Source organism: Aquarana catesbeiana, linkage group LG05, assembly GCF_042186555.1.
Source record: "Aquarana catesbeiana isolate 2022-GZ linkage group LG05, ASM4218655v1, whole genome shotgun sequence".
NCBI lineage: Eukaryota > Metazoa > Chordata > Amphibia > Anura > Ranidae > Aquarana > Aquarana catesbeiana.
The window spans coordinates 563565268-563590267 of NC_133328.1; the positions used below are offsets into that span (position 1 = coordinate 563565268).

The 25000-nt window shown below is 44.6% G+C and overlaps 1 protein-coding gene across 1 annotated transcript in view; it reads left to right on the top strand.

The window, feature by feature from the left end:
* Window positions 1–25000, top strand: part of OTUD6B (OTU deubiquitinase 6B) — a 32969-nt gene that overhangs the window by 4279 nt on the left and 3690 nt on the right. The window contains exons 2-6 of the mRNA XM_073631935.1: window positions 1206–1360; window positions 4141–4233; window positions 12063–12375; window positions 16844–16905; window positions 23454–23560. Coding sequence (XP_073488036.1) covers window positions 1206–1360; window positions 4141–4233; window positions 12063–12375; window positions 16844–16905; window positions 23454–23560 — 730 coding nt within the window. The remainder of the gene's footprint in view (window positions 1–1205; window positions 1361–4140; window positions 4234–12062; window positions 12376–16843; window positions 16906–23453; window positions 23561–25000) is intronic.

Genomic DNA, 25000 nt, shown 5'->3' on the forward strand with positions numbered 1-25000 from the left:
ATTGTTTGAGACGTGGGAATGCATTTCAAAGTATTTCCCCTTTTTACAAAAAAATTAAAATGTATATCTTTTTGCAGTTAAAAAGATGTGCATTTATACATTTTTTTTTTTTTTTTATTCCATTGCAGTCTGTAAGGCATTGCAACCGCAATCGGTAGATCATGAGTGCAATGCCTGGATCCTGCACACACTCAGTAAGCTGTCTGCCTGTACCTCTGATACGGACAGGCAGTTACTGAATGGCAGGAATAATCAATGGACTACAAGGACACTTGCCAGCACCCTTGCAGTTCATTGTGAACTACAATCTGTCAGTCGCAATGACAGATGGTGCTTGTAGGCATTCATTCACAAGAAACTGTGTGGGCAGAGCCCTATATGGCCATGCTGTTTTTAAATTGTGACCGCCGGTGTGGGGAGAAGAGCCCCCTTTTGCTGTTACAGAGAGAGAGTGGGCAGGTGCTGAAACATGTTACACGTCCCACCCTAAATATGGGTGGAATATGTTCCAAGGGTGAACTTAGAATTTTAACCATCACACTTTATTTAGTGATTTAAATAAAATTTAAAAAACAATTGCCCAGCACTTCAGAAAAACAAAATTTTCACTGTTCTAGTCTCCTCCTTGCCGGTGTTGTACCCCTCAGACTCGCTGCATGGTGTTCCAGAGTAAGGATGAGCTCCGGCGTGTTCGCACAGCCCACGTGCAGAGCCCGCCAGGAAGTTGGCACTGCACTGCGCTAATCACAGACAGTTAGACATTTCCCGATCTCTGCAGCCGTGCATCGGGAAATGTCTCACTGCCTGTGATTAGCGCAGCCCAGTGCCAACTTCCTGACAGCTCTGCACGTGGGCTGTGCGAACATGCCAGAGCTTTCACTTCCTGGGAGCCCAGGTCATCGACACAGCGGCCTTGGCTCACAGTACTGTGCAGAATGGTGCTCACATCTCGTCACATGAGTGCTAGAAGGACCCCTGGAGGAGAAAGCACACCATGCGCATTACGTGACCAGCCAGAAAAAAAAAAGGTAGGTATACTAAAAGAGTGCTAAAAACACATGGCGGGGGCTGGAGTTGGGCTTTAACAAATACAGGATGCAGAATGAAAGGTTCAGAGAATTGAATTGTAGTCCCTTTATCTGTAACATATTGATTTTATAAGTGAGCTCGGTTTTGTAATTTGTACTGATCTTTTATTTATGAAGCCAAGATCCAGAGTATGAAAAATGCAGTGCCTAAAAATGACAAGAAAAGAAGAAAACAGCTGACAGAAGACATTGCTAAGCTGGAAGCTGAACTGGAGGAAAAACACGCACAAGAACTTGCAGTCAGTTTACAGAAACAGTGTGCCCAGACAGAGGTGGGTAGTGGTTATGGTGCACCCGAGAGAAGTCAGTATACCATGTAAATGGGGAAAACGGGATCAAAGTTTGGTTTGGGAAGATTATATATATATATATATATATATATATATATAGATAGATAGATAGATATATTAATAATTTCACTCTTGATGGACTCTAGTCTCCTAGAATGTGCCTTGCTTGTTCCTACATAATCTACACCTTTCACTCTTGATGGAGGAGCTGGAAAAAAAATATTATATATAATATACATTTTTTTTTTCCCAGCTCCTCCAACAAGAGTGAAAGGTGTAGATTATGTAGGAACAAGCAAGACACACTCGAGGAGACTGCATTTTCTCCAAGCGAGCTTGTTATGGTTAAATAATGAGTCCGTTTACTGGAAATTCAGTTTAAAGGATTACATATAAGGGTTTGGTTGGTATGAAAGGCATGTCATATGCTAATCAGCTTCTTTGTACAAATGGTATAAATATATAATTGACCTGTAAACAATCTAGCACTTCCTTTTGGTGTTAAAGTGCCACTTTTTGTATTTGTGTTTAAACTTTTAGATTTTTACTACACAAGACCATGGTCTTGTACAACACTATTTTTGGCTGACTCATGTTGCTAGTTAGACCCCCTACATCCATTTCTCAGCAAGGTTGTGGAACCTCCTCCAATTCCTTATACAGGTTCAGACTCTTTTTTTTTTTTTTTTTTTTATTTGTGCAACCTCATGGGTTGCATGAAAAAAACCTGACAGCTTCGGTCATAGCCGCTGTATTAACCATGCAGGGTTAGTTCAGCGATCTCCCTCGCTAAGCTGTTGTGTTCTGACAGGGGAACGCCCCTCCCCCGCCAGAATACGCTGATCAGCGTTCTCTGCTATTGGCTGAGAACGCTGATCGGGAGTTGGTCGGCTACTGATTTTCCAGCATGCATGTGCGACAGAAGCCTGCTGGCTGTAAGTATTTAATAAAAATAATTCCTGGAGTTCAGCTTTAATACTTAAACTACAAACTTTTGCATTGATCGATGGTAACATGGTGCGAGACTCTCTTAATACAGTGCATATGAAAGGCAAAAATTATTGCACATTTACCTTCCCAGAATATACATGTTTACGTAAAATGAGTTTATTCTGTGGACCATTATTCATATTCATGTGAACATGGCACGTACAAGTGGAAACTCTGCTTAAGTTAAGGGATAAGGCTGGCCATACATGAATCTATATCTCAATCCATCTAAGGCCATTGCTGTTCATGAAAAGCCAGTCTAGTGATCTGGAGTCCCGCTGTCAGAATACAGTGACACAGTGGAAGGGATTCCACCGTCCCATATTAAGCCCACGTTCAGATCAGGCCGTTTTGACATGCGATTTGAAGTATCAAATCGCCGGCTGTTGCCAGCAACGGCACAGTTCGAATCGGTGTGATGCTGTACCGATTCCCAAAAAGTAGTTCCTTCACTACTTTTGGCGACTACGGGGGAGGGGGGGGGATTTCAATAGACATGTGTCCAGGAACCCGTACAGATGTCTCTGAAATTGCTCCCGAAGTCAGACTGACATGCAGGTTTGAAATCATGCTGGCTGAATGGCCAAAAAAACTGACCTCTGTATGGCCAGCTTAATTGTACCTTTGAAAAAGTTTGAAGTGCCTGAATGGTTAATAGTTTGTCTAAAAGTGTCATTAGAAAAGCATATGTTTAACCACCACCGCCCTCCTTTTTTTGGACCATGTAGCCTGTGTCCTCTGTTTACATCAGGTATCGCTCCTGCAGTAGCACGCCCACCTGCCCCTAATGTGCTGCTGGAAGAGGGAGCCCTCTTTGGTGGTTATACACTAGCAAGTCAACCATAATGAGCCTATCCTCATTTTCCCTAGCAGCAAACTGGGGGTGGGTTGGAGTGTCTCTGCAGGACTAGTAACCGATGTACTGGGATGATGCATGCCTCGCAGTTTAAATTGATATAGCGCCCGGTTCACGCAGGAACAGACAGCAGCAGCAGGAGTGCTTTACCTCACTGGTAGTTGTTTTTTCCTGACTTCACTGCATTGATTAAAGATATGACTTGTTAAACAGATCTTGATGTGACTTGTTATGATCAGCCACTTGCCAGGTCTGAACACTGTCACATGAGGGTGAGGGTGACATCATCAACCTTGTGTAAGCTCTGATATCATTTAACTCTAAGACCCACTTCACACTGGGGCGATTTTTCAGGGGTGCTTTAGCACTAGAAATAGCCTCTGCGTAGTGCCTCTCATTCATTCCAGTGTGCCTTTTCACACTGGGGTGGCACGCTTGCAGGACGGGAAAAAAAGTCCTGCAAGCAGCATCCTTGGGGCGGGTTGGTAGCGCTGTATACAATGGGCAGCGCTTTGAAAGCGCTGCAAAACGGGAATTTTTAACCCCTTTTTTTGGGGTTAAAAGCGCCGCTTAAACAGCGGTAAAGCGAAGCTAAAACGAGCAACACTTTACTGCAGCCCCAGTGTGAAAGGGGTCCCTTGTGTACCCAGGGTTTAACACCGGGAGGATTGGAACATGCAGAAGGCTTGTGTAAGTGGGGTCAGGTGGTGTGCTGGCAAAAGTTACTATGCCTGTGGTCCCCAATGCTGCTTATATGAACATTTCCTTCCCTCCCTTGCATGTTTGGTTTGTACATGAGAGCAACTGGATGTCGTCCTGTGAAAGCTCCAATGTGGTGATAGCAATTTAAATTTGTGAATCCTTGTTGTTTTCTATTTTTATTTATTTTTTGTCTTAATGTTTTATTAATTTTTAGATAAACAGTGTCGCTAACGGGGTCACGGGTTTGGATCTTGGAACTGAAGTGCCTGCTCAGCAACCTCGTCAGTCTAAAGCACAAAAGAGGAGGGTAAGAACACGTTTGTAATTTTCTCTATGATTCACTCTAGTGTGAGGCTGATCTGATACTCCGTAGAATGTGATGTCAGCATGGTGCAAGGTTTGTACAGGAATAACTGGGGAACTTTACATGGTGTGTGATGCAGTTATCTGCAGAAACGTATACCACATATGCTCCAATGAGCAGATTTCCTGTTGGAGGATTCAGATGGAGGAGTTTAGTCCTGCTGCATTCTCTCTTTAGTGTTACTAAACCCAGGACCCTGCATTCGCTATATCTGGTCTCCCACAGTACAATCATTTTAGTAAATCTAAACTGTTAAATACCTTTTCTCATCAGCAGTATAACGGTCTTGTGACCTATATCAGTGTCTAGTTAAAGCATGTAGGAGGAGTTTTCATTCTCATCTGACTCCTATGAGGCTGTAGGACCCCTGACCCTCTGTCTGGACAGTGCTGATTGGCCCTGTGCTGATCACATGCACTCTCCCAATAAAAAAACTCTCCAGCAATACACACCAAACTGAGAATGGGCAGAGTTCCTCCAAAGGTTCTGTACTATCAGGAGATGGATTGGGGACTGTGGAGGAAGTTGAGGATTAGAGAAGACAGAATCAAACAGCCTTTTTACACAATGCAGAGGATTAACCTCTTAGGTTCCACAGTGAGTATAACAAGCATGCTTTACTGCATATACAGGCTGATTTTACTGTTGTGGATTTAGTAACACTTTAAGATAAAATAGGAAAAATATTGTCCCTATTGTAATGACTGCAGAAGGGAGATCTCTGAACTCTGATGGGGTGATCCTTACCAAGAGGTATAGGATAGGGATGCAGTCTGCCAACATCTACCCAGTTCCAATATATAATGTTCATTTAACATAAAGGATAACTTTACTAAAGTATGACTTTCCTTCAAAAATGTTTACAACCAGAGTGCCGACATAGAATTTTTATATATATATATATATATATATATATATATATATATATATATATATATATATATATATAATTCTATGTGTGTGTGTGTGTGTGTATGTACCGTATTTATCGGCGTTATACGCCGATCCCCCCGCCGATTGTGAGCCTTTTGGCAGCTCTCGGCGGGTTTCAGCCAGTCTTGGCGGCTCTCGCAGTCCTGCGTGAGTCGCCGAGTGCGTCGGCGCCATTTTTAAACGCCAGATGTCTGCAAACGACACAGGGCAAGGCTGCAGACTACTGATGGACACTGACAAGGCTGCAATGGGGGACAATGCTACAGATGGACACTGATAAGGCTTCATTGATGGGCATTTAAATGTAAGTTTTTTTTTTTTCCCTTAAAATTCCCTCCTAAACTTGGGGTGCGTGTTATATATATGTGTGTGTATATATATATATAGTGTGTTAGTAGTGCTCATAAGTTTACATACCCTGGCGGAATTTTATAATTTCTTGGCCATTTTTCAGAGAATATGAATGATAACACAAAAACTTTTCTTTCACTAATGGTTAGTGTTTGGCTGAAGCCAATTATTATCAATGAACCTTGTTTACACTTTTTTTTTTTTTTTTTTCTCACCTCGTCTTACAGGACAGCACCTGGAGAGAGCGCAGCTCCACCCACTTCCCAGGAAACACTGCAGTCATTTCTTTTAAAGCCTGGACACTTCTACCATGGCCTCAGTTGTAGTGTTTCCTCCAGCCATGGTGGAAGCGCTGCAGGGGACTAGGGGTGTGTTGCACTCTTTCCAGGTGGAGAAGGGTTAGGGCATACCTGGTGTTGCTTTTTTGTTCTCAACATCATCCCCCTGACGGGTGGGGGTTTTTTGGTGCCTTTCCCTCCATCGAGTCCGGCGAGGGCAGAGGCCCGGCGGGGGGAAGCACTAGGCAGTGCAGCGTCTCTGGCTTCCAGCCTGCGTCCTCTTCCAGTCCCAAATGGTGGGTGAAGTCACTCCTGGACGGGGCTGGACTTCTGGCGGCGCACAGTGTCTTCCAGTTCCGGTAGTTGGAGTGCAGGAGACGACCTTGGTGGGTGCATTTCCGGTTCTCGCAGTGGCGAAAAGACCGCAAAAATTTTTAAATAAAAAGACTGCCAGACGTCTACTGAAACCCTGGGTGAGATGGGCCCAGAGGAACAGGCGGGAGCAGGAGCCACACCAGCCAGACCCAGGTAGGAGAGGCAGTGGCCTGTTGGTTAACCTGGGCCATGTATGTTTTGTCCCTCATTTCCCCCCTGGAGGGGGGGGGGGGGGGGGGAGCTACCTCTCACTCCTCAGGTGACTTCTCTGAGTAATGTGGGTTTGTTTGTACAGCAGCGATTTTGTGGGATATGGTTTTATGTTCACTGACTGTTCTGGGATCTGCTGGGGAGGAGATCCAATCTGTAAATGTATCAATGGTATGTTTTGTCTGCTTGGTGTATTTTCAAAAAAAAGTGAAAGAAAAGACTAAGCATGTTTCCCCTCCCCCCAAGAAAAGGTGTGCTTCATGTACAGCTTCCCTTAGGGAGTCTTGGACTAAGCCTTTGTGCAGGTCTTGCATAGCGGATTTGCTCAGAGAGGAGACTTTCACTAAAGCACCCTCTGCCCAACCTAGTGAGATGCTCACTTTATTCCAGAAACTAGTTGGAAGACACCTTTTCAGTCCTTCCGCTCCTATCTGGACAAATGTCCGGTGGCACAATCATCATAGTTATCCACCCTGCCCTCACACATCCTCTGTAGCTCTGACAGTGGTAGGCGAGTCAGAGGAGAAAAGTGGGTCTTCAGGGTCAGGTGAAGGTGAGGAAAAAGAAGTATCTTCCTCCCGTTACAGGTTGCCTTTGGTCCCAAAGGGCTTGGGGGAGGACTGGGGTGTTTTGTCAACCCGCAAAAACCAAGTGATGGTCTCCCGACTGTGGGAGGAAGGCTGCAGTCCTTTTTCCCACAGTGGGAGGGGGCGACATCCAGCCTGTTTGTCCTCAAAATTATCTCTGAAGGCTACGCGCTGGAGTTCTCGGAGAACCCACCATCTCGGTTCTATGTGACGCAGGCCCCCAAAGATCAAGAAAAATCTGTGGCGATGACAGCACTCTTGCAGGAGTTCCTCCAACACAAGGTAATCATCCCAGTGCCCAGGGAAGAAGGAGGACTAAGGTGCTATTCACATGTTTTTCTAGTAAAAAAGCCATCTGGAAAGTTAAGGTTTTACAGGTCTATCTGATACAAAAAACTCCGTATGGAGACACTATATTCAGTGAGAAAACTTCTTCCCCTGGGGTGTTTTCTAGCCTCGATTGATCTCAGGCTTGTACCCATAGCTTCAGCGTCGCAGAGGTATTGGAGTTTGACGACCAGAGCAGGGGGGATAGTGTCTCAATTTTAGTTCAGGCCCCTGCCGTTCGGCCTCTCCTCTTCCCCAAGAATCTTTGACGTTTATGGCAGAAGCATTGGCACCACTCAGGCTGAAAGGGGTCTCGGTGGTACCTTATCTGGATGACCTCCTTTTATTTGCCAGCTCAAGGGACTTGCCGAACAAGGATTTGAGTAGGGCGCAGAGAAAATTTGGGCTGGATTCTGAGCAAGGAAAAATCAAACCTAATTCCCTCTCAGGACCATTTTCCTGGGGTATACCATCGAGTCAGTACAGTAAAGGATTTTCCTCCCAGAGGAAAAAATGATAAAGGTGCAGGCCACAGTAAGTAAAGTACAGACAATTTTGTCTGGCAGTTCGGGCACCCATGTCGACACTGGGGCATCTCACAGCCTCAATCCCAGCTGTTCAGTGGGCTCGCCTCCATTTGAGAGACCTCCAGCAAGCGATTCTACAGAATTGAACATACGGAGAGTCTCTGGAGAATCAAATCCGGATTCCCTCTCCAGTCAAGAGAGTTATGGTGGTGGAGGAGGCAAGCGAATTTGAACAAGGGTCTGTTCTGGACCTTTCCCAAAGCAAAAGCTTTAACAGATGCAAGCTCCTGGGGGCATCTGGAGAACAGGATGGCCCAAGGGTCTGTGGAGGAAAATAGAAGGTCCTCCAACTGGATGGAACTAAGGGCCATTGCTCTGGGCCTTCAAAGGGATTTTCGGGGACCAACACATCCAGGTGTTGTCAATACAACACCACGGCGGTGGCATATATCTCAAGGCAAGGGGGCACAAGAAGCAATTGTCTTCTAACCTTAGCCTTATAGATTCTGACGTGGGCAGAAGACAACTTTGCATCCCTAACAGCAATACACATGAAGAGCAGCCTAAACCAGATAGCGGATTTCCTAAGCAGAAGAAGGGTGCTAGAATCAGAATGGAGTCCGGAGATTTTTCAGAGTATAGTGGGCAGATGGGGTGTTCCCAAGGTAGACCTGTTTGCATCCCAAGCAAATGCAAAAGTTCCAGTCTACTTTTCCCTGAACAGGCAGGACCAAGCGGCCGGTCTGGACGCATTAGTTCAGCTCTGGACCTTCCGCTTGTGTTACGCCTTTTCCCCTGTACAGATGATCCCTTTAGTGCTTAGGAAACTACAGGGAGAGAATACGACCCTGATTCTAGTAGCTCCATATTGGCCCAAGAGAGCTTGGTTTTCAATCCTATTAAAGTTAGCGGCAGAGCCCCATTGGTTGCTTCTGGTTAAGAGGGACCTGCTGACTCTGGTTAAGAGGGTCCCCTTCTGCATCCCGATGTAGGTCACCTCAAGCTGGCAGCAAATTCTGAGGAGACAGGGTGTGTCCGAAGATTGAATTTATTCCCTGCTAAAAAGCAGGAAGGTCACAAGGGTCATTTATTTTAATATGTGGAAGTGCTTTAATTCCTGGCGTGTGTCAAAAAGTTGCTCTCTACAGCAGGACATTTCCATTCTCGAATTTCTCCATGACGGAATGGAGAAGGGTTTGGCAGCCAGTACCTTTTTAAAAGTTCAGGTAGCATCACTGTGAGTGTTTCTAGAGAGAGAAGGTTATCTCTAGACCCTTTGATCATTAGGTTTTTAAGGGCACTAGCTAGGGCTAGGCCGGTTCCATTTAAGTTTTTCCCCCAAATGGGATTTATCAGTTTTGCAGTGTCTAACTAGAAGACCTTTCAAACCACCAGAAGAAGCCACAATTACATTTTGGTCATTAAAACTATAACTGCTGATAGCAGTCACCTCGACTAGAAGGGTCAGTGAACTTCAGGCATTATTTATCATTGAGCCTTTCTTGACAGTTTTCCCAGATCGGGTAGTACTGAGGACAGACCCGGGGTTTTTGACGAAGGTTGCTTCAATTTTTCACAGATCCCAAGAGATAATTCTGCCAATGTTCTGTCCATTTCCAGCATGCCCTAAGCAGAGAGATTTTCATAGTCTGGTAGTCTGGACATAAAGAGATGCGTTTTACGTCTGGAGGTTACAAGAAAATTTAGAAAGTCAAATTCTCTATTTGTTTTATTTTCTGAGTCTCCTAAGGGTTACGGAGCTTCTAAAAGCACAATTGGAAGGTGGCTTCGGATGGCTATCAACGAAGCTTGTAGGGCTGCGAAAGTAGAAACCCCCCCCCCCCCCTGCAGGGGTATTGGCTTTAGCAACGTACTGGGCGAAATGAGTGAACAAGCTGGGTCTTCACCAGGGTGAATCTGCAAAGCGCCCACATGGACGAGTTATTCCACCTTCACTCGCCACTATAGGATGGACCTGCAGTCGTTTGGCAGGAAGGACCCGCAGGCAGTGGTCCCACCCTAGGAGTAAGTACTTGCTTATCTCCAGGTGCTGTCCTGAAAGGCGAGGTGAGAAAACCTTAGACATACCAGTAATGGTATTTCTACGAGTCTTTCAGGACAGCGCCGATGGTTATGAATGTTAATATGGTGTTATTGTTATTATATAAGTTCTGCTTATAAAATTTCAGCATGGCTGGAGGTATTCTATAACGACTGAGGCCATGGTGGAAGTGTCCAGGCTTTAATGACTGCAGTGTTTCCTGGGAAGTGGGTGGAGCTGCGTTCTCTCCAGGTGCTGTCCTGAAAGACTCGTAGAAATACTGTTACCGGTAAGTCTAACTAAGGTTTTCTCACCTTGTCTTTCAGGACAGCACCTGGAGATAAGCGAGTACTTACTCCTAGGGTGGGACCACTGCCTGCAGGACCTTCCTGCCAAACGACTGCAGATCCATCCTATAGTGGCGAGTGAAGGTGGAATAACTCGTCCATGTGGCAGATTCACCCTGGTGAAGCCCCAGCTTGTTCACTCGTTCCGCCCAGTACGTTGCTATAGCCACTACCCCTAATCGCAACAGAAACTACTGACCCTGATCAAAAGTTTACATACCCCAGTTCTTAATACCGTGTATTGCCCCCTTCAACATCAATGACAGCTTGAAGTCTTTTGTGGTATTTGGGGAATGAGTCTCTTTATCTTCTCAGATGGTAAAGCTGCCCATTCCTCTTTGGCAAAAAGCCTCCAGTTTCTGTAAATTCTTTGGGCTGTCTTGCATAAACTGCACGTTTGAGATCTCTCCAGAGGGGCTCAATGATATTGAGGTCAGGAGACTGAGATGGCCACTCCGGAACCTTCACTTTATTCTGCTCTAGCCAATGACAGGTCGACTTGGCCTTGTGTTTTGGATCATTGTCATGTTGGAATGTCCAAGTACGTCCCATGCACAGCTTCCTGGCTGATGAATGCAAATGTTCCTTCATTATTTTTTGATAACATACTGCATCTTGCCAATAATTTTGACCAAATTTCCTGTGCCTTTTGTAGCTCACACATCCCCAAAACATCAGCGATCTACCTCATCATAGGCCTTATGGTTTTGGCCAAAAAAGCAAAATTTTGGTCTTGTCACTCCAAATGACTTTGTGCCAGAAGGTTTGAGGCTTGTCCCTGTGCTGTTTGGCGTATTGTAAGCGGGATACTTTGTGGCATTTGCGTAGTAATGGCTTTCATCTGGTGACTCGACCATGCAGCTCATCTTTCTTCAAGTGCCTCCTTATTGTGCATCTTGAAACAGCCACACCACTTGTTTACAGAGAGTCCTGTATTAAACTTGAAGTTATTTGTGTGGTTTTTTTTTTTTTCTTTGCATCCCGAACAATTTTCCTGGCAGTTGTGGCTGAAATTTTAGTTGGTCTACCTGACCGTGGTTTGCTTTCAACAGATCCCCTCATTTTCCACTTCTTGATTAGAGTTTGAACACTGCTGATTGGCATTCTCAATTCCTTGGATACCTTTTTTTATATCCCTTTCCTGTTTTATACAGTTCAACTACCTTTTCCCGCAGATCCTTTGACAAATCTTTTGCTTTTCCCCATGACTTAGAATCCAGAAACATCAGTGCAGCACTGGATGAAAGATGCAAGGGTCTATCAGGAGTCCAGAAACTCATTGACCTTTTATACATACACACTAATTACAAGCAAACAGATCACAAGTGAGGATGGTTACCTTTTAATAGCCATTCAAGCCCTTTTGTGTCAACTTGTGTGCATGTTATCAGGCCAAAATCACCAGGGTATGTAAACTTTTAATCAGGTTTATTTTGGTAGTTTCTTTTGCCATTATGGATTTAAAAAGAGTAAACGCAGTTGATTGATAATAAATGGCTTCAGCCAAACTAACCATGAGTAAAAGAAATGTTTCGTGTTATTCATATTCTCTGAAAAATGGCCAAGAAATCCATAAATTCTGCCAGGGTATGTAAACTTATGAACACTATATATGTATGTGTGTGTGTGTGTGTGTGTGTGTGTATAGATAGATTATCAAAGTCTCCAGTCCTTATCTACATACATGTAATATGTACTGTATTTAACCAAATGTAGTGTTCACAGCAGGATTAAATAATGTGGATACCTCACTGTTCTATGGAGTTCTTCTCAACAGGCTTCCTTATCTTTTCCAGGAGAAGAAGGCAGCCTTGGAGAAAGAGAGAGATGAGCGCATTGCAGAAGGTGAAATTGAGAACCTGTCTGGAGCTCGGCACCTGGAAAGTCAGAAGCTTGCCCATATCCTGTCAGAGAGACAAGAGCAGATCAAACACATCCCGTCTGATGGTCATTGCATGTACAGAGCTATTGAACATCAGCTGAAGGAGCGGGCTGTGAATCTGACTCTTTCCAGCCTCAGGCACCAGACTGCAGACTACATGCAGAGCCATGCAGATGACTTCCTGCCATTCCTAACCAATTCTGCTACAGGGGAAATGTACACCCAGGGTGAGATATATTTATGTCAAAATGTATCCAAGACTGCTCAGTATCCATGTCTTTATGAAATTGTGCATACAAATGATGGGGTCTACTGTGTACCAGGTGGTGATTTTGTAAAGGATTTAGAGTTGTCCTGAGCAAGGACATTCAGCTGTGAGAACCACAGATTCTGCAGGGGCCATGAGTACCATTGCTACCACCTCTCTTCAGGTCATTGTGAAGGAATTGCTTCTTTGAGTGGCCATATATTTTAAGTCATAAACCCATATGTAATTTTGGGCCCTGATCCTTGAAGAGCTCCCTGTTAAAGTGTATCTAAGCCAAGAATAAAAATGTAAATATTGCAGCTTACCAGTCCTAAAATGTGGTGGCTGCATGTTTTACTTTTTTTTTTTTTTTTTTCAGGCTAAGAATATTTTCAATACAAAAAAAATCCTGCCGCCAAAAAATGTATCCTTGCCACTTCCTATAAACTTAAAGAGGAGCTTCACCTTTTAAACATGTTACACTTGTATTTTACACCCCTAGCTTCTCCTAAACCCCCCCCTTCCCCATAACAGCAGGTAGGTTTTTTTTCTCCCCTGCAGCCGCTGTCACATTTTAAAATTGGAGCCTTGTACAGCTGCATCATTCATTCACAGAGATTTATGAAGAAACTACAAGTCCTATCTGCCACTGCAGCAGTCGGCTTGTAGTTCTCAATGGACTGCAAGGGCGCTGATATCTGCCCACGTAGATCATTGACATTTCCCCCAGCTCCTCCTTTTTTTAATTTTTTTTTTTTTTTTTCCTTGTTTAAATTAGGGGTCGACCGATATCGTATTTTAAGGGCTAATACCGATTTTTGGGCCGCCTTTCAGTCCGATAGCCGATATCAAGTGCCGATATTCTGTACATCACCGTCACCTGCCACCCAGATGCAGCTTGTCACTACTTCTGGCATCCTCTCCCCAGCGGGTAAACGTCCACATGTGAGCGGGCAGAAGAAACATAGTATGGCTCTTCTGCAATAAAAGGCTGCCTGCCCACAGTTTTTGAAAAACGAAATTCAGTCACGCCCAGTCCCGCCATTGGACCTGTGTTATGTCCATCATGGGGCGGGACTACAAGAGGAGCCAATAAGAGCCGGCTCTGTGCATCTCAGTGCCGACGGCACAATTTTCAAACTGCAGTGACACTGACAAGTCACTGCAGTTTAACTGCAGCCTGGGCAAGGCTGCAAATGTCACTGACAAGGCTGCAAATGACACTGGACAAGCATGCAGATGAACACTGATAAGGCTGCATTGATGGGCATTTAAATGTAAGTTTTTTTTTTTTTTCCTTAAAGTTTTTTCCTTAAAATTCCCTCCTAAACTTGGGGTGCGTGTTATACGCCGATAAATACGGTACTTAGAACCCCCAAACACACATATCTATCTATCTATCTATCTATCTATCTATCTATCTATCTATCTATCTATCTATATATATCTCATTAGTAGAGACCCTAGAGAACAAAATTGTGGTTGTTGCAATATTTCATGTCACACTGTATTTGCGCAGCGGACTTTCAAATGACATTTTTTTGGAAAAAATAACTTTAATGAATTAAAAAAAAAAAAACTAGCCAGTAAAGTTAGCCCAATTTTTTTGGATAATGTGAAAAATTTTATGTTGCAAGAATCGTGATCTTTTTATTATAAGCAAAAAAAAAAATCGTGATTCTCATTTTGGCCAGAATGTGACCGGAAGCCTGGGCCTTTTGGCTATACTTTCCTGCTGAAGAATAGAATCTGCCAGTCTGTGCTCTGATCCTTCTCTGGATTATTTGAACAGTCCTGTAGGGAACCCAGGGCAGCATTTTCCCCTAGGAGAGGTAAATATTTTGTCCTTTCCAAGTGCTCTTTATTCATTCATCCCAGCAAAGCAGATATCATAGATTCATTCTGGCATTTGAGCCTAGATCCACTGTAAATGTTGTACTACATTTTGATAGCCAGTAGAGGGCACCACCTGCCGAACATTTTATTCCCTGCACTAGAACTGGTTGAGTTTTAGAATTTATTTGGATTGCCCTGAAATTATAGAACACATTTAGTGCTGATCCTTGAGAAGTTCACTTTTGCTGTTATGGCAGTTGTATCAGCTTTGGGCTGTGTTGATGGTAACATGGATTTATTTGTGAATAAATTGTTCTAACTTCAAATACTCCAACCAACTTTATATAGTGGTTCTGTGCATATGCAGCGTATATTCAGCTGCTCCTGGGATCAATTGGATTTGAATAACCAAAGCTCTAAGCCTCGATTCACACAGGGGCAACACGACTTCAACGCGACTTTGCAACGCGACTTTAACCCGACTTCAACACGACTTGTGGATCCGACTTTCAATGAACGGGGATCCGACTTGGATCCCCGCCACTGTGTTTGGTATGAATCTTTAGGGGGAACTCCGCGCCAAATTTTAAATAAAAATCCGGCATGGGTTCCCCCCCCCCAGGGGCATACCAGGCCCTTGGGTCCGGTATGGATCTTGAGGGGAACCCCCCTACGCCGAAAGGACGGCGTGGGGGGTCCCCCCAATCCATACCAGACCCTTATCCGAGCACGCAGCCCGGCCGGACAGGAATGGGGGTGGGGACGAGCGAGCGCCCCCCCCCCCCCCTCCTGAGCCGTACCAGGCCGCATGCCCTCAACATGGGGGGGTTGGTGCCTTGGGGGAGGGGGGCGCGCTGCGGCCCCCCCCCCACCCCAAAGCACCTTGTCCCCATGTTGATGAGGACAAGGGCCTCTTCCCGACAACCCTGGCCGTTGGTTGTCGGGGTCTGCGGGCGGGGGGCTTATCGGAATCTGGGAGCCCCCTTTAATAAGGGGGCCCCCAGATCCCGGCCCCCCACCCTATGTGAATGAGTATGGGGTACATGGTACCCCTACCCATTCACCTAGGGGAAAAAAGCGTCAATAAAACAAACAGTACACAGGTTTTTTAAAATAATTTATTAGGCAGCTCCGGGATCTTCTTCCGACTTCGGGGGTCCTCTTCCGACTTCGGGGGTCTCTCCGCCGTCTCCTCCCGGTGTCCGCATCTTCTGCCGGCTCCTCCGCTATCTTCTGCAGCTCAATTGCTAGCGGTGGTCCGGACTTCTGCCTTCTTCTTTTCTTCCAAAGATGTTGACACGACGCTCTCTCCAGCTGGAATGGTCTCTGAACGCTCCGCAACGGACTTATATAGGCGGTGACCCCGCCCCCTTATGAGGTCACTGTCCCAGGGCATGCTGGGGCTGTGCCGTCATAAGGGGGCGTGGTCATCACCCGGTGACCACGCCTCCTAAAACGTCACAGACCCAGCATGCCCAGGGACTGTGACGGCATAAGGGGGCGGGGTCACGGCCTATATAAGTCCCTTGCAGAGCGCACAGAAACCATTCTGGCTGGGGAGAGCGTCGTGTCAACATCTCTGGAAGAGAAGAGGGAAGAAGATGATCCAGAGGTCCGGACCACCGCTGGCAAAAGAGCGCCAGAAGATAGCGGTGGAGCCGGCAGAAGATGCGGACACCGGGAGAAGACGCCGGAGAGACCCCCGGAGTCGGAAGAAGATCCCGGAGCTGCCTAATAAATTATTTTAAATACCTGTGTACTGTGTTTTTTATTGACGCTTTTTTCCCTAGGTGAATGGGTAGGGGTACCATGTACCCCATACCTATTCACATAGGGTGGGGGGCCGGGATCTGGGGGCCCCCTTATTAAAGGGGGCTCCCAGATTCCGATAAGCCCCCCGCCCGCAGACCCCGACAACCAACGGCCAGGGTTGTCGGGAAGAGGCCCTTGTCCTCATCAACATGGGGACAAGGTGCTTTGGGGTGGGGGGGGCCGCAGCGCGCCCCCCTCCCCCAAGGCACCAAACCCCCCATGTTGAGGGCATGCGGCCTGGTACGGTTCAGGAGGGGGGGGGGGGGGCGCTCGCTCGTCCCCACCCCCATTCCTGTCCGGCCGGGCTGCGTGCTCGGATAAGGGTCTGGTATGGATTGGGGGGGACCCCCCACGCCGTTTTTTCGGCGTAGGGGGTTCTCCTCAAGGTCCATACCAGACCCAAGGGCCTGGTATGCCCCTGGAGGGGGAACCCATGCCGGATTTTTATTTAAAATTTGGCGCGGAGTTCCCCTCAAGATCATTTGAGCACAAGTCGCATGCCGAAGTCGGATCATGCGAGACGGCGATCCGACTTCAATGATAGTCAATAGGCTGAAGTCGGATCAAAGTCGGATCCAAGTAGTACAGGGAGTACGCTCTGAAGTCGGAGCGACTTCAGTAGTGTCTATTAAGACGCTCCCATGCACTGTAATGTGAATCTCTTTCTGGGGCGACTTGGGGCGACTTGAGGGCTTACAAGTCGGATCCCAAGTCGCGGTAGTGTGAACCGAGCCTCAGAGTTTAATGTTTCAGTTCTGGAAATGACTTTTTAGTGTAACTGTCACGTTTTTCTTACACAGATGAGTTTGAGAAGTACTGCAGTGAAATTGCAAACACACCAGCGTGGGGTGGACAGTTGGAGGTAAGAATCAACCTTTTTTTTTTTTTTTTTTTTTTTTTTTTTGAGCCAAAATGCTAATTTTGTAGAAAATTATCAGCATAGGGTTATCCAACCTCAAACCTTAAAGTGGTTGTGAACGATCACCTTGTAAAACAACCCATTCAGTTTAAAATAGAAATGAAAGAACAAACATTTTTGTATAGATATAAAAATAAATCAAAAATACTTTTGTTCCCACAAATAGACCTTTCTTTTGGTGGTATTTGATCACCTCCTGCAATTTTTACTTTTTGTGCAACAAATAAAAAAAGACCAAAAATTTAGAAAATAAGTTTTTCTTTGTTTCTGTTACTTTTTTTGTAAATAAGTACGTTTTCTTCTTCAATGACGGGCACTGATATGGCTGCACTCGTAGGCGGCACGGATGGGCACTCGTGGGCGGCACGGATGGGCACTGATGGATGACACTGATGGGTGGCATTGCTGGGCATCCCTGTTTTGTAAATTGCCACAGAGGTGCCAGTCAGTGCCCATTTGTGGGCACTGGCATATTTTGGGCATATTTTTTACATGTGGATGGCCATGGGGGATGTACCTGGCCATCCACATGCTGGGGGCTTCCCTGGTGGTCTAGTGTGGGCATCTGAGGGGGGGGCTGCGCTGATAAACAATCAGCGCAGACCCCCATGTCAGGAGAGCCGCCGATCGGCTCTCCTCTACTCGCGTCTGTCAGACGCGAGTGAGGAAAATGCCGATCAAAGGCTCTTCTTGTTTACATCGTGATCAGCCGTGATTGGACATGGCTTAACACGTGGTAAAGTCTGACACACCGCTACACCGATCAAATCGAATTTTTTCATAAATTTAGGCCAATATGTTTCTGCTACATATTTTTGGTAAAAAAAATCCCAATAAGTTTATATTGATTAGTTTGTGCAAAAGTTAGTGTCTACAAACTATGGGATATTTTTTAAATTATTTTTTTTATTATTAGTAATGATGGCGATCAGAGACTTATAGCAGGACTGTGATATTGCAGGGGACATATTGACACTTTTTGGGGACCAGTGACACTAATACAGTGATCGGTGCTAAAAATATGCACTGTAACTGTACTAATGACACTGGCAGGGGCGATCAAAAGGTTAAAGTATGTTTCCCCAGCATTTCATATTCCTGATATATGTGCCTGCTGTACCATGTGCTTGTATATCCTGTTCTCTTTGTATTGCTTCCTTTGTGTGAGATCCCTGGTGTTCCTGTCAGTTCTTTTGCTTTCCTATTAAAAACTGACCACGCTAAGCAGGAGAATTGTGGTCAGTTCTCTAGCTATGGTGGAACTCAGTGTGCTCCCCCCCCCCTCCCCTTACAGCCTGTCAACAGGAAGCTCTGTTTGCTGCTGCTTCTCCTCCCCCCAACTCTAATACTGATTACAGAGGGAATGTGATCACTTATAAAAAAAGAAAAAAAAAAAGGTATTTATAATTTTTTTTTTTTTTTTTTTTTCTAAATGTTTTGCTTTTTTTTTTTTTCTTTTCCTAATTTAAACTGAATGGATTGTTTCACAAGGTGATCGTTTATTGCTTTAACTGTGCGCCTACTTTGTTTTTGTACAGTCTGGGAGGCACTTTTACTGCGGGAAGACATGGATCCTGGTCCCTGCTTTGCAGAGTCACAGGATCCATGCCTTCCCTCCTGTCAGATTGACTATCTGCCTGGTTTACACAGGCAGACTGTCGTTCTGTCTCTGCAGGATGATCAACGGATGCTCAAGCACACCCCCTACATGGAAGATCCGGATCACATGTGTATATATACATGACCCTTTGCAAAGCTGGCGCCCTGTAGCAGTAAAGCTGCTATAGGGCAGACAGCAAATGGATAGTAGCGAGGCACTGACAAAAAACAATTTAGACTGGATTGTATATCCATCTGATCCAGCACACACACACACCCAATACCCTGTCTGACAAATATATATATATATATATATATATATATATATATATATATATATATATATATATATATATATATATATATATATATATATAATATATATATATATATATATATATATATATATATATATATATATATATATATATATATATATATATATATATATATATATATATATATATATATATACATATACACACCCCTCACATTTTTGTTAATATTTTATTATATCTTTTAATGTGACAACACTGAAGAAATGACACTTTGCTTCAATGTAAAGTAGTGAGTGTACAGCTTGTATAACAATGTAAATTTGCTGTCCCCAGCCATTAATGTCTAAACCGCTGGCAACAAAAGTGAGTACACCCATAAGTGAAAATGTCCAGATTGGGTTCAATTAGCCATTTTCCCTCCCGGTGTCATGTGACTTGTTAGTGTTACAAGGTCTCAGGTGTGAATGGGGAGCAGGTGTGTTAAATTTGGTGTTATCGCTCTCACTCTCTCACATTGGTCACTGGAAGTTCATTCTTCGACTGAAAAAAAAGAATTGTTGCTCTACATAAAGATGGCCTAGACTATAAGACGATTGCCAAGACCCTGAAACTGGGCTGCAGCATGGTGGCCAAGACCATACAGTGGTTTAACAGGACAGGTTCCACTCAGAACAGCCCTTGCCGTGGTTGACCAAATAAGTTGAGTGCACGTGCACAGCATCTTATCCAGAGGTTGTCTTTGGGAAATAGACGTATGAGTGCTTCCAGCATTGCTGCAGAGGTTAAAGGGGTGGGGGGTCAGCCTGTCAGTGCTCTGACCATACACCGCACACTGCTTCAAATTGGTCTGCATGGCTGTCATCCCAGAAGAAAGCCTCTTCTAAAGATGATGCACAGGAAAGCCCGCAAACAGTTTACTGAAGACAAGCAGACTAAGGACATGGATTACTGAAACCATGTCCTGTGGTCTGATGAGACCAAGATATACTTATTTGGTTCAGATGTTGTCAAGCGTGTTTGGCAGCAACCAGATGAGGAGTACAAAGACAAGTGTGTCTTACCTACAGTCAAGCATGGTAGGTGTGTCATGGTCTGAAGCTGCATGAGTGCTGCCGGCACTGGGGAGCTACAGTTCATTTAGGGAATCACGAATGCCAACATGTACTGTGACATACTGAAGCAGAGCATGATCCCCTCCATTTGGAGACTGGGCCAGAGGGCAGTATTCCAACATAACGACCCCAAACACACCTCCAAGATGACCACTGCCTTGCTAAAGAAGCTGAGGGTAAAGGTGATGGACTGGCCAAGCTCCAGACCTAAACCCTATTGAGCATCTGTGGGGCATCCTCAAATGGAAGATGTCAGAGCGCAAGGTCTCTAACATCCACCAACTCCGTGATGTCGTCATGGAGGAGTGGAAGAGGACTCCAGTGGCAACTTGTGAAGCTCTGGTGACCTCCATGCCCAAGAGGGTTAAGGCAGTGCTGGAAAATAATGGTGGCCACACAAAATAGTGACACTTTCTACCCAATTTGGATATTTTCACTTAGGGGTGTACTCACTTTGATTGTCAGCGGTTTGGCCTTGTGTTTTGGATCATTGTCATGTTGGAATGTCCAAGTACGTCCCATGCACAGCTTCCTGGCTAATGAATGCAAATGTTCCTCAAGTATTTTTTGATAACATACTGCATTCATCTTGCCAACAATCTTGACCAAATTTCCTGTGCCTTTTTTTGTAGCTCACACATCCCCAAAACGTCAGCGATCCGCCTCCGTGTTTCACAGTAGGAATGGTGTACCTTTCATCATAGGCCTTGTTGACTCCTCTCCAAATGTAGCGTTTATTGTTGGGGCCAAAAAGCAAAATTTTGGTCTCATCACTCCAAATAACATTGTGCCGGAAGGTTTGAGGCTTGTCTCTGTGCTGTTTGGCGTATTGTACGCGGGATACTTTGTGGCATTTGCATAGTAATGGCTTTCTTCTAGTGACTCGACCATGTAGCCCATCTTTCTTCAAATATATATATATATATATATATATATATATATATATATATATATATATATATATATATATATATATATATATATATATATATATATATATATATATATATATATATATTTTTATATTTATTACACACAACAAAATCCATGGTTTTTTTCCGACTCATGTTGGCTCAAACTTGTCTTGCATACACACGGTCACACAAAGTTGTCGGAAAATCCGATCGTTCTGAACGCGGTGACGTAAAACACGTACGTCGGGACTACAAACGGGCAGTAGCCAATAGCTTTCATCTCTTAATTTATTCTGAACACGCGTGGCACTTTGTGCATCGGATTTGTGTACACACGATCGGAATTTCCGACAAACGGATTTTGTTGGCGGAAAATTTTATAGCCAGCTCTCAAACTTTGTGTGTCGGAAAATCCGATGGAAAATGTGTGATGGAGCCTACACGCAATCGGAATTTCCGACAACAAGGTCCTATCGCACATTTTCTGTCGGAAAATCCGACCGTGTGTACAGTGCGTATGTGTTAAACAACCAAATGAAATTTTAATACCAATATTATCGCAAAGAATTAATTCCGGACGGAGGCAGTCTGCGTAAATAGGATTCTGTTTTGGCATTCACTAACATTCATATGTCAACTCTACATATGGCAAATCTCAGGGTTCACCATTTGTATACTCTAAAATGTGGTTATTTTAGCATTTAGAATAGATGTTCAGACATTATATATGTATTCTGATATTTGTCAATAAGGCTCCATTCACACTTGCGAATGGCCATTACTGATTATATGCAGGAGACCCCCGCAGGGGTTCCTAGTGATTTATCTGTGGGTGAGAGCCCCATTGAAAGCAATGAGAATCTGTCAACTGCTGCAGCTAATCACAGCCACTAGCATGTAATAGCTCGTGGAGCAATTATTTACAATGGTTAGCCCTGGACACAGTCGGTCTCCATGAGCGAGTACATGTGAACGGCTCTGATTAGCTGTGGGAGCTGTCAGCCTCCTATTGCTTTTAGTGGGGCTGCCACCCACATTTACTTGCAGAGCCCCCCTGCTCGGTCTCCATGTAATTGGTAACAGCCCCATTCGCAAGTGTAAATGGGGGCCCTTAGGGTATTGGGTATGTGTGTACTGAATCCATACAATATACAATCTAGTCTCCTTACTAGCAGGTAACAGGGCAACGGGGAAGAGCTATCAAGGAACCCCGTCTCTTTTATCAATAAAAAGTATTGGGTGGATTTTGCATGACTTTGAGGATCAAAATTCTTTGAGCATCCAAATCGATGATGGATAAATTTGAAAAAATTTGAATAAAGGAAATAGTTTAGAGGTCCATTCCTAATGAGTTGAATTGCTTTCGTGTGCCACATTGGTTGTCTCATTCTGGACCATGCGTAATGACATTTATACCTTAGGACAGGGGTGAGCAACCTGCAGATGGTGATCTACCAGTAGATCACGGTCTGAACTTGCTGACCTGCCATCCCAGAGCATCAAACAGAGTGCAATGCAGATGGACTGCTTGTAAAGTTGGAGTTGTAGTAGGGAGCAAGAGCCGCATAAGCTGATTTCTGCTCTGTAGTTCTGGCTCCAGTCCCATGTGGAGTGATACCAACTGCACTCCACCTCTTATCCCTGCTAGTGGTCTCCAGAGTGGTGCCAGCAGCAGAAAAGAAGAGATCTTCGGGTCAGTGTGAAGCACCCCTGCCCCAACCGTACCCCCTTTAGCTACAGTGGCCAGGAGGGATAGACATGTCGCAGCCGCAACAGGAGGTATATGCGCTGTCATGGTTGGTGGGTGTAGCACCTGCCAAGCATGACTCATTCAAGTGAATGAGGCCACTCTGCAAGTGCCCTGCAACCTTGTGCAGTAGAGCAAACAAGGGGTTAAAGCTGCAAAGCATTGTGTTGCTTTCTCACCACCTGCTTTATTCCCTTGGAGCCTGCAGCCCTAAGGGTTCCACAGCTGAATGCACCTAAGGGCTCATTCACAAATGCAGCAGTCACTGCTGCAGCTGCCCTTCTGAAAAGTGATCCAAATAGGTTTGACAGGTGGTGAGGAGGCAATATGTTGCCTCTGCACCACCTGATTAAACCCATGATTGCCATGCAATGTACACAATTGCAATACGGTAGTAAGACAATAAGAAAATCAGGTGTCAGGAGGTTAAACTGTGCCCGGTGATCTTTGACTTCTCCTATGTTGTTCAGGTAGATCTCCATCTCTTTAAGGTTGCCTACTCCTGCCTTAGAATGTCCAAAGATGGGCCCATTGCATACCAGTTCTGTGATCTGGATTGGGCTGTGTAGACTTTTTCCAGGTGTTGATAATGTGCCTATCAATTGTTGGTAGTACACATTATTTCACACACAGGTTTTACAAGTTTTTGTTGCATCTTTCTACACAATCTCAGCCTTCCCTGTTTGGGAAAAATGAAAGGACAAACATAGTAATTACAACCGGGCCACTTTCACTTATTTCTGGGTATTGCGTAAGTATGTGTGTTTTTTTGTTTTCGTTTTTTTGTTCTCTCAAATGATTTATATAATGATCAGATTTTGCAACCTGATTTCTATTATAGCTCAGGGCTTTGTCTCACATCCTGAAGACCCCTATAGAAGTCATCCAGGCAGATTCTGCGCCTATCATCATTGGTGAGGAGTACACGGGAAAGCCAATCACTGTAGTGTAAGTATCCTGTTGGCCAATTTATAACTGCTGTTTACAGACTTAAAGCAAAACCTATTGACCTTGTCAACATTTCAGAGGTGCTCTGTGTCATCTGCACACTTCTGTGTTCTCTATTTACCTCTCCCAGTTCTTGTCTTGGGACTACAAGTAATTTAATGTCTATGCTATGGAGCTGAAGACGGGTGGATTTAGTAGCTCAGCAAACAAAGCTGGGTACCTAGTCCACAAGAATTCTGTGGTATTAGCTGCCCACAATGGGAAAATAGATCATTATAGATGTGAGTTGTGACTCATGAACTTTTACTGAAAGAAGAGCAGACAGTTATTTGAATGATTAAATTCATTTGGTTGGAGGGTAATGCGGAACCTTGAAGATAAAGATGTGCTTAAAAGCAAATTTCACCTATTAATAAATAAATGCACATATTTTTGCAGGAAAAAATTAGCATTTTTTTCTTTTCCTTTTTTTTTTTTTCCCCTCAGGAGCCTGCAAAACATTGCCCATGTGATCAGTAGATCATAAGTGCAATGTCAGGCTCCTGCAGAAACTTCCTCCAATCCTCTCACCATACCCTCCTGTATGGGCTTTTAGCTGGAGGAAGTGTCAGTGGCCCACTAGTGGTTCCATTGATAACTACAGGTCCTTCTGCCACAATAGACTGGACTTGTAGTTTATTCATTCACAGATCTCTGTGCATGAATGATGTGGCTTTGTGGGCGGAGCCGGGCAGATCTTAAATGCAACAGCAGATGTGGGGGAGAGTAACCCCTGCACCCTGTCACAGAAGGGTTCGGGGGGTGAGAAGCAGGTACTTAGGAACATGTTACATCCTAAGTACGGGTGTAACATGTTCCTAAAGGTGAACTTAGCATTTACAGTGGTTGTAAAGGATCAAGGTTTTTTTTTACCTTTTATGCAGGAGAACTGACATGAGTCTGAGTTTGATGGACAAAGTTCCCGGAAGGCAGTCCCTCCCAATGACCAATAAAACTGACACCATAGTTGTGATTATAAATACTGTACTGTGCCAAATACATACAACTTGAAGTTTCCTCAGTTATGTGACACTCAATATTCAGGACCGATGAATCAGATACAAAAGTGAGGGAAAGATGTCACAGGAGAAATATGATAATTGCCACTGCTGATATTCTTCTGAAAATACGAGTTTCCTGGCTGTCATGCAGAACCTGTCTTCAGTACTTTCTGACCCAGAACAATATGGAGGTAGTGTTATGACTTCTTGATTGGTCAGTGACTTAAAGTATTGAAAACAGAGTCCGTATGACAGATATACAGCTAGCATAGCAGCAAACCTGTTCCCCCCCCCCCCCCCCCCCATTCAGGTCAAAGCAACAGGTGTGCTTTAATCCCCCCCCCAGCTCCCCAGCATGTACATACCTTCCCTTTAAAGCTGAACCCAGGGAAAGGAAAAA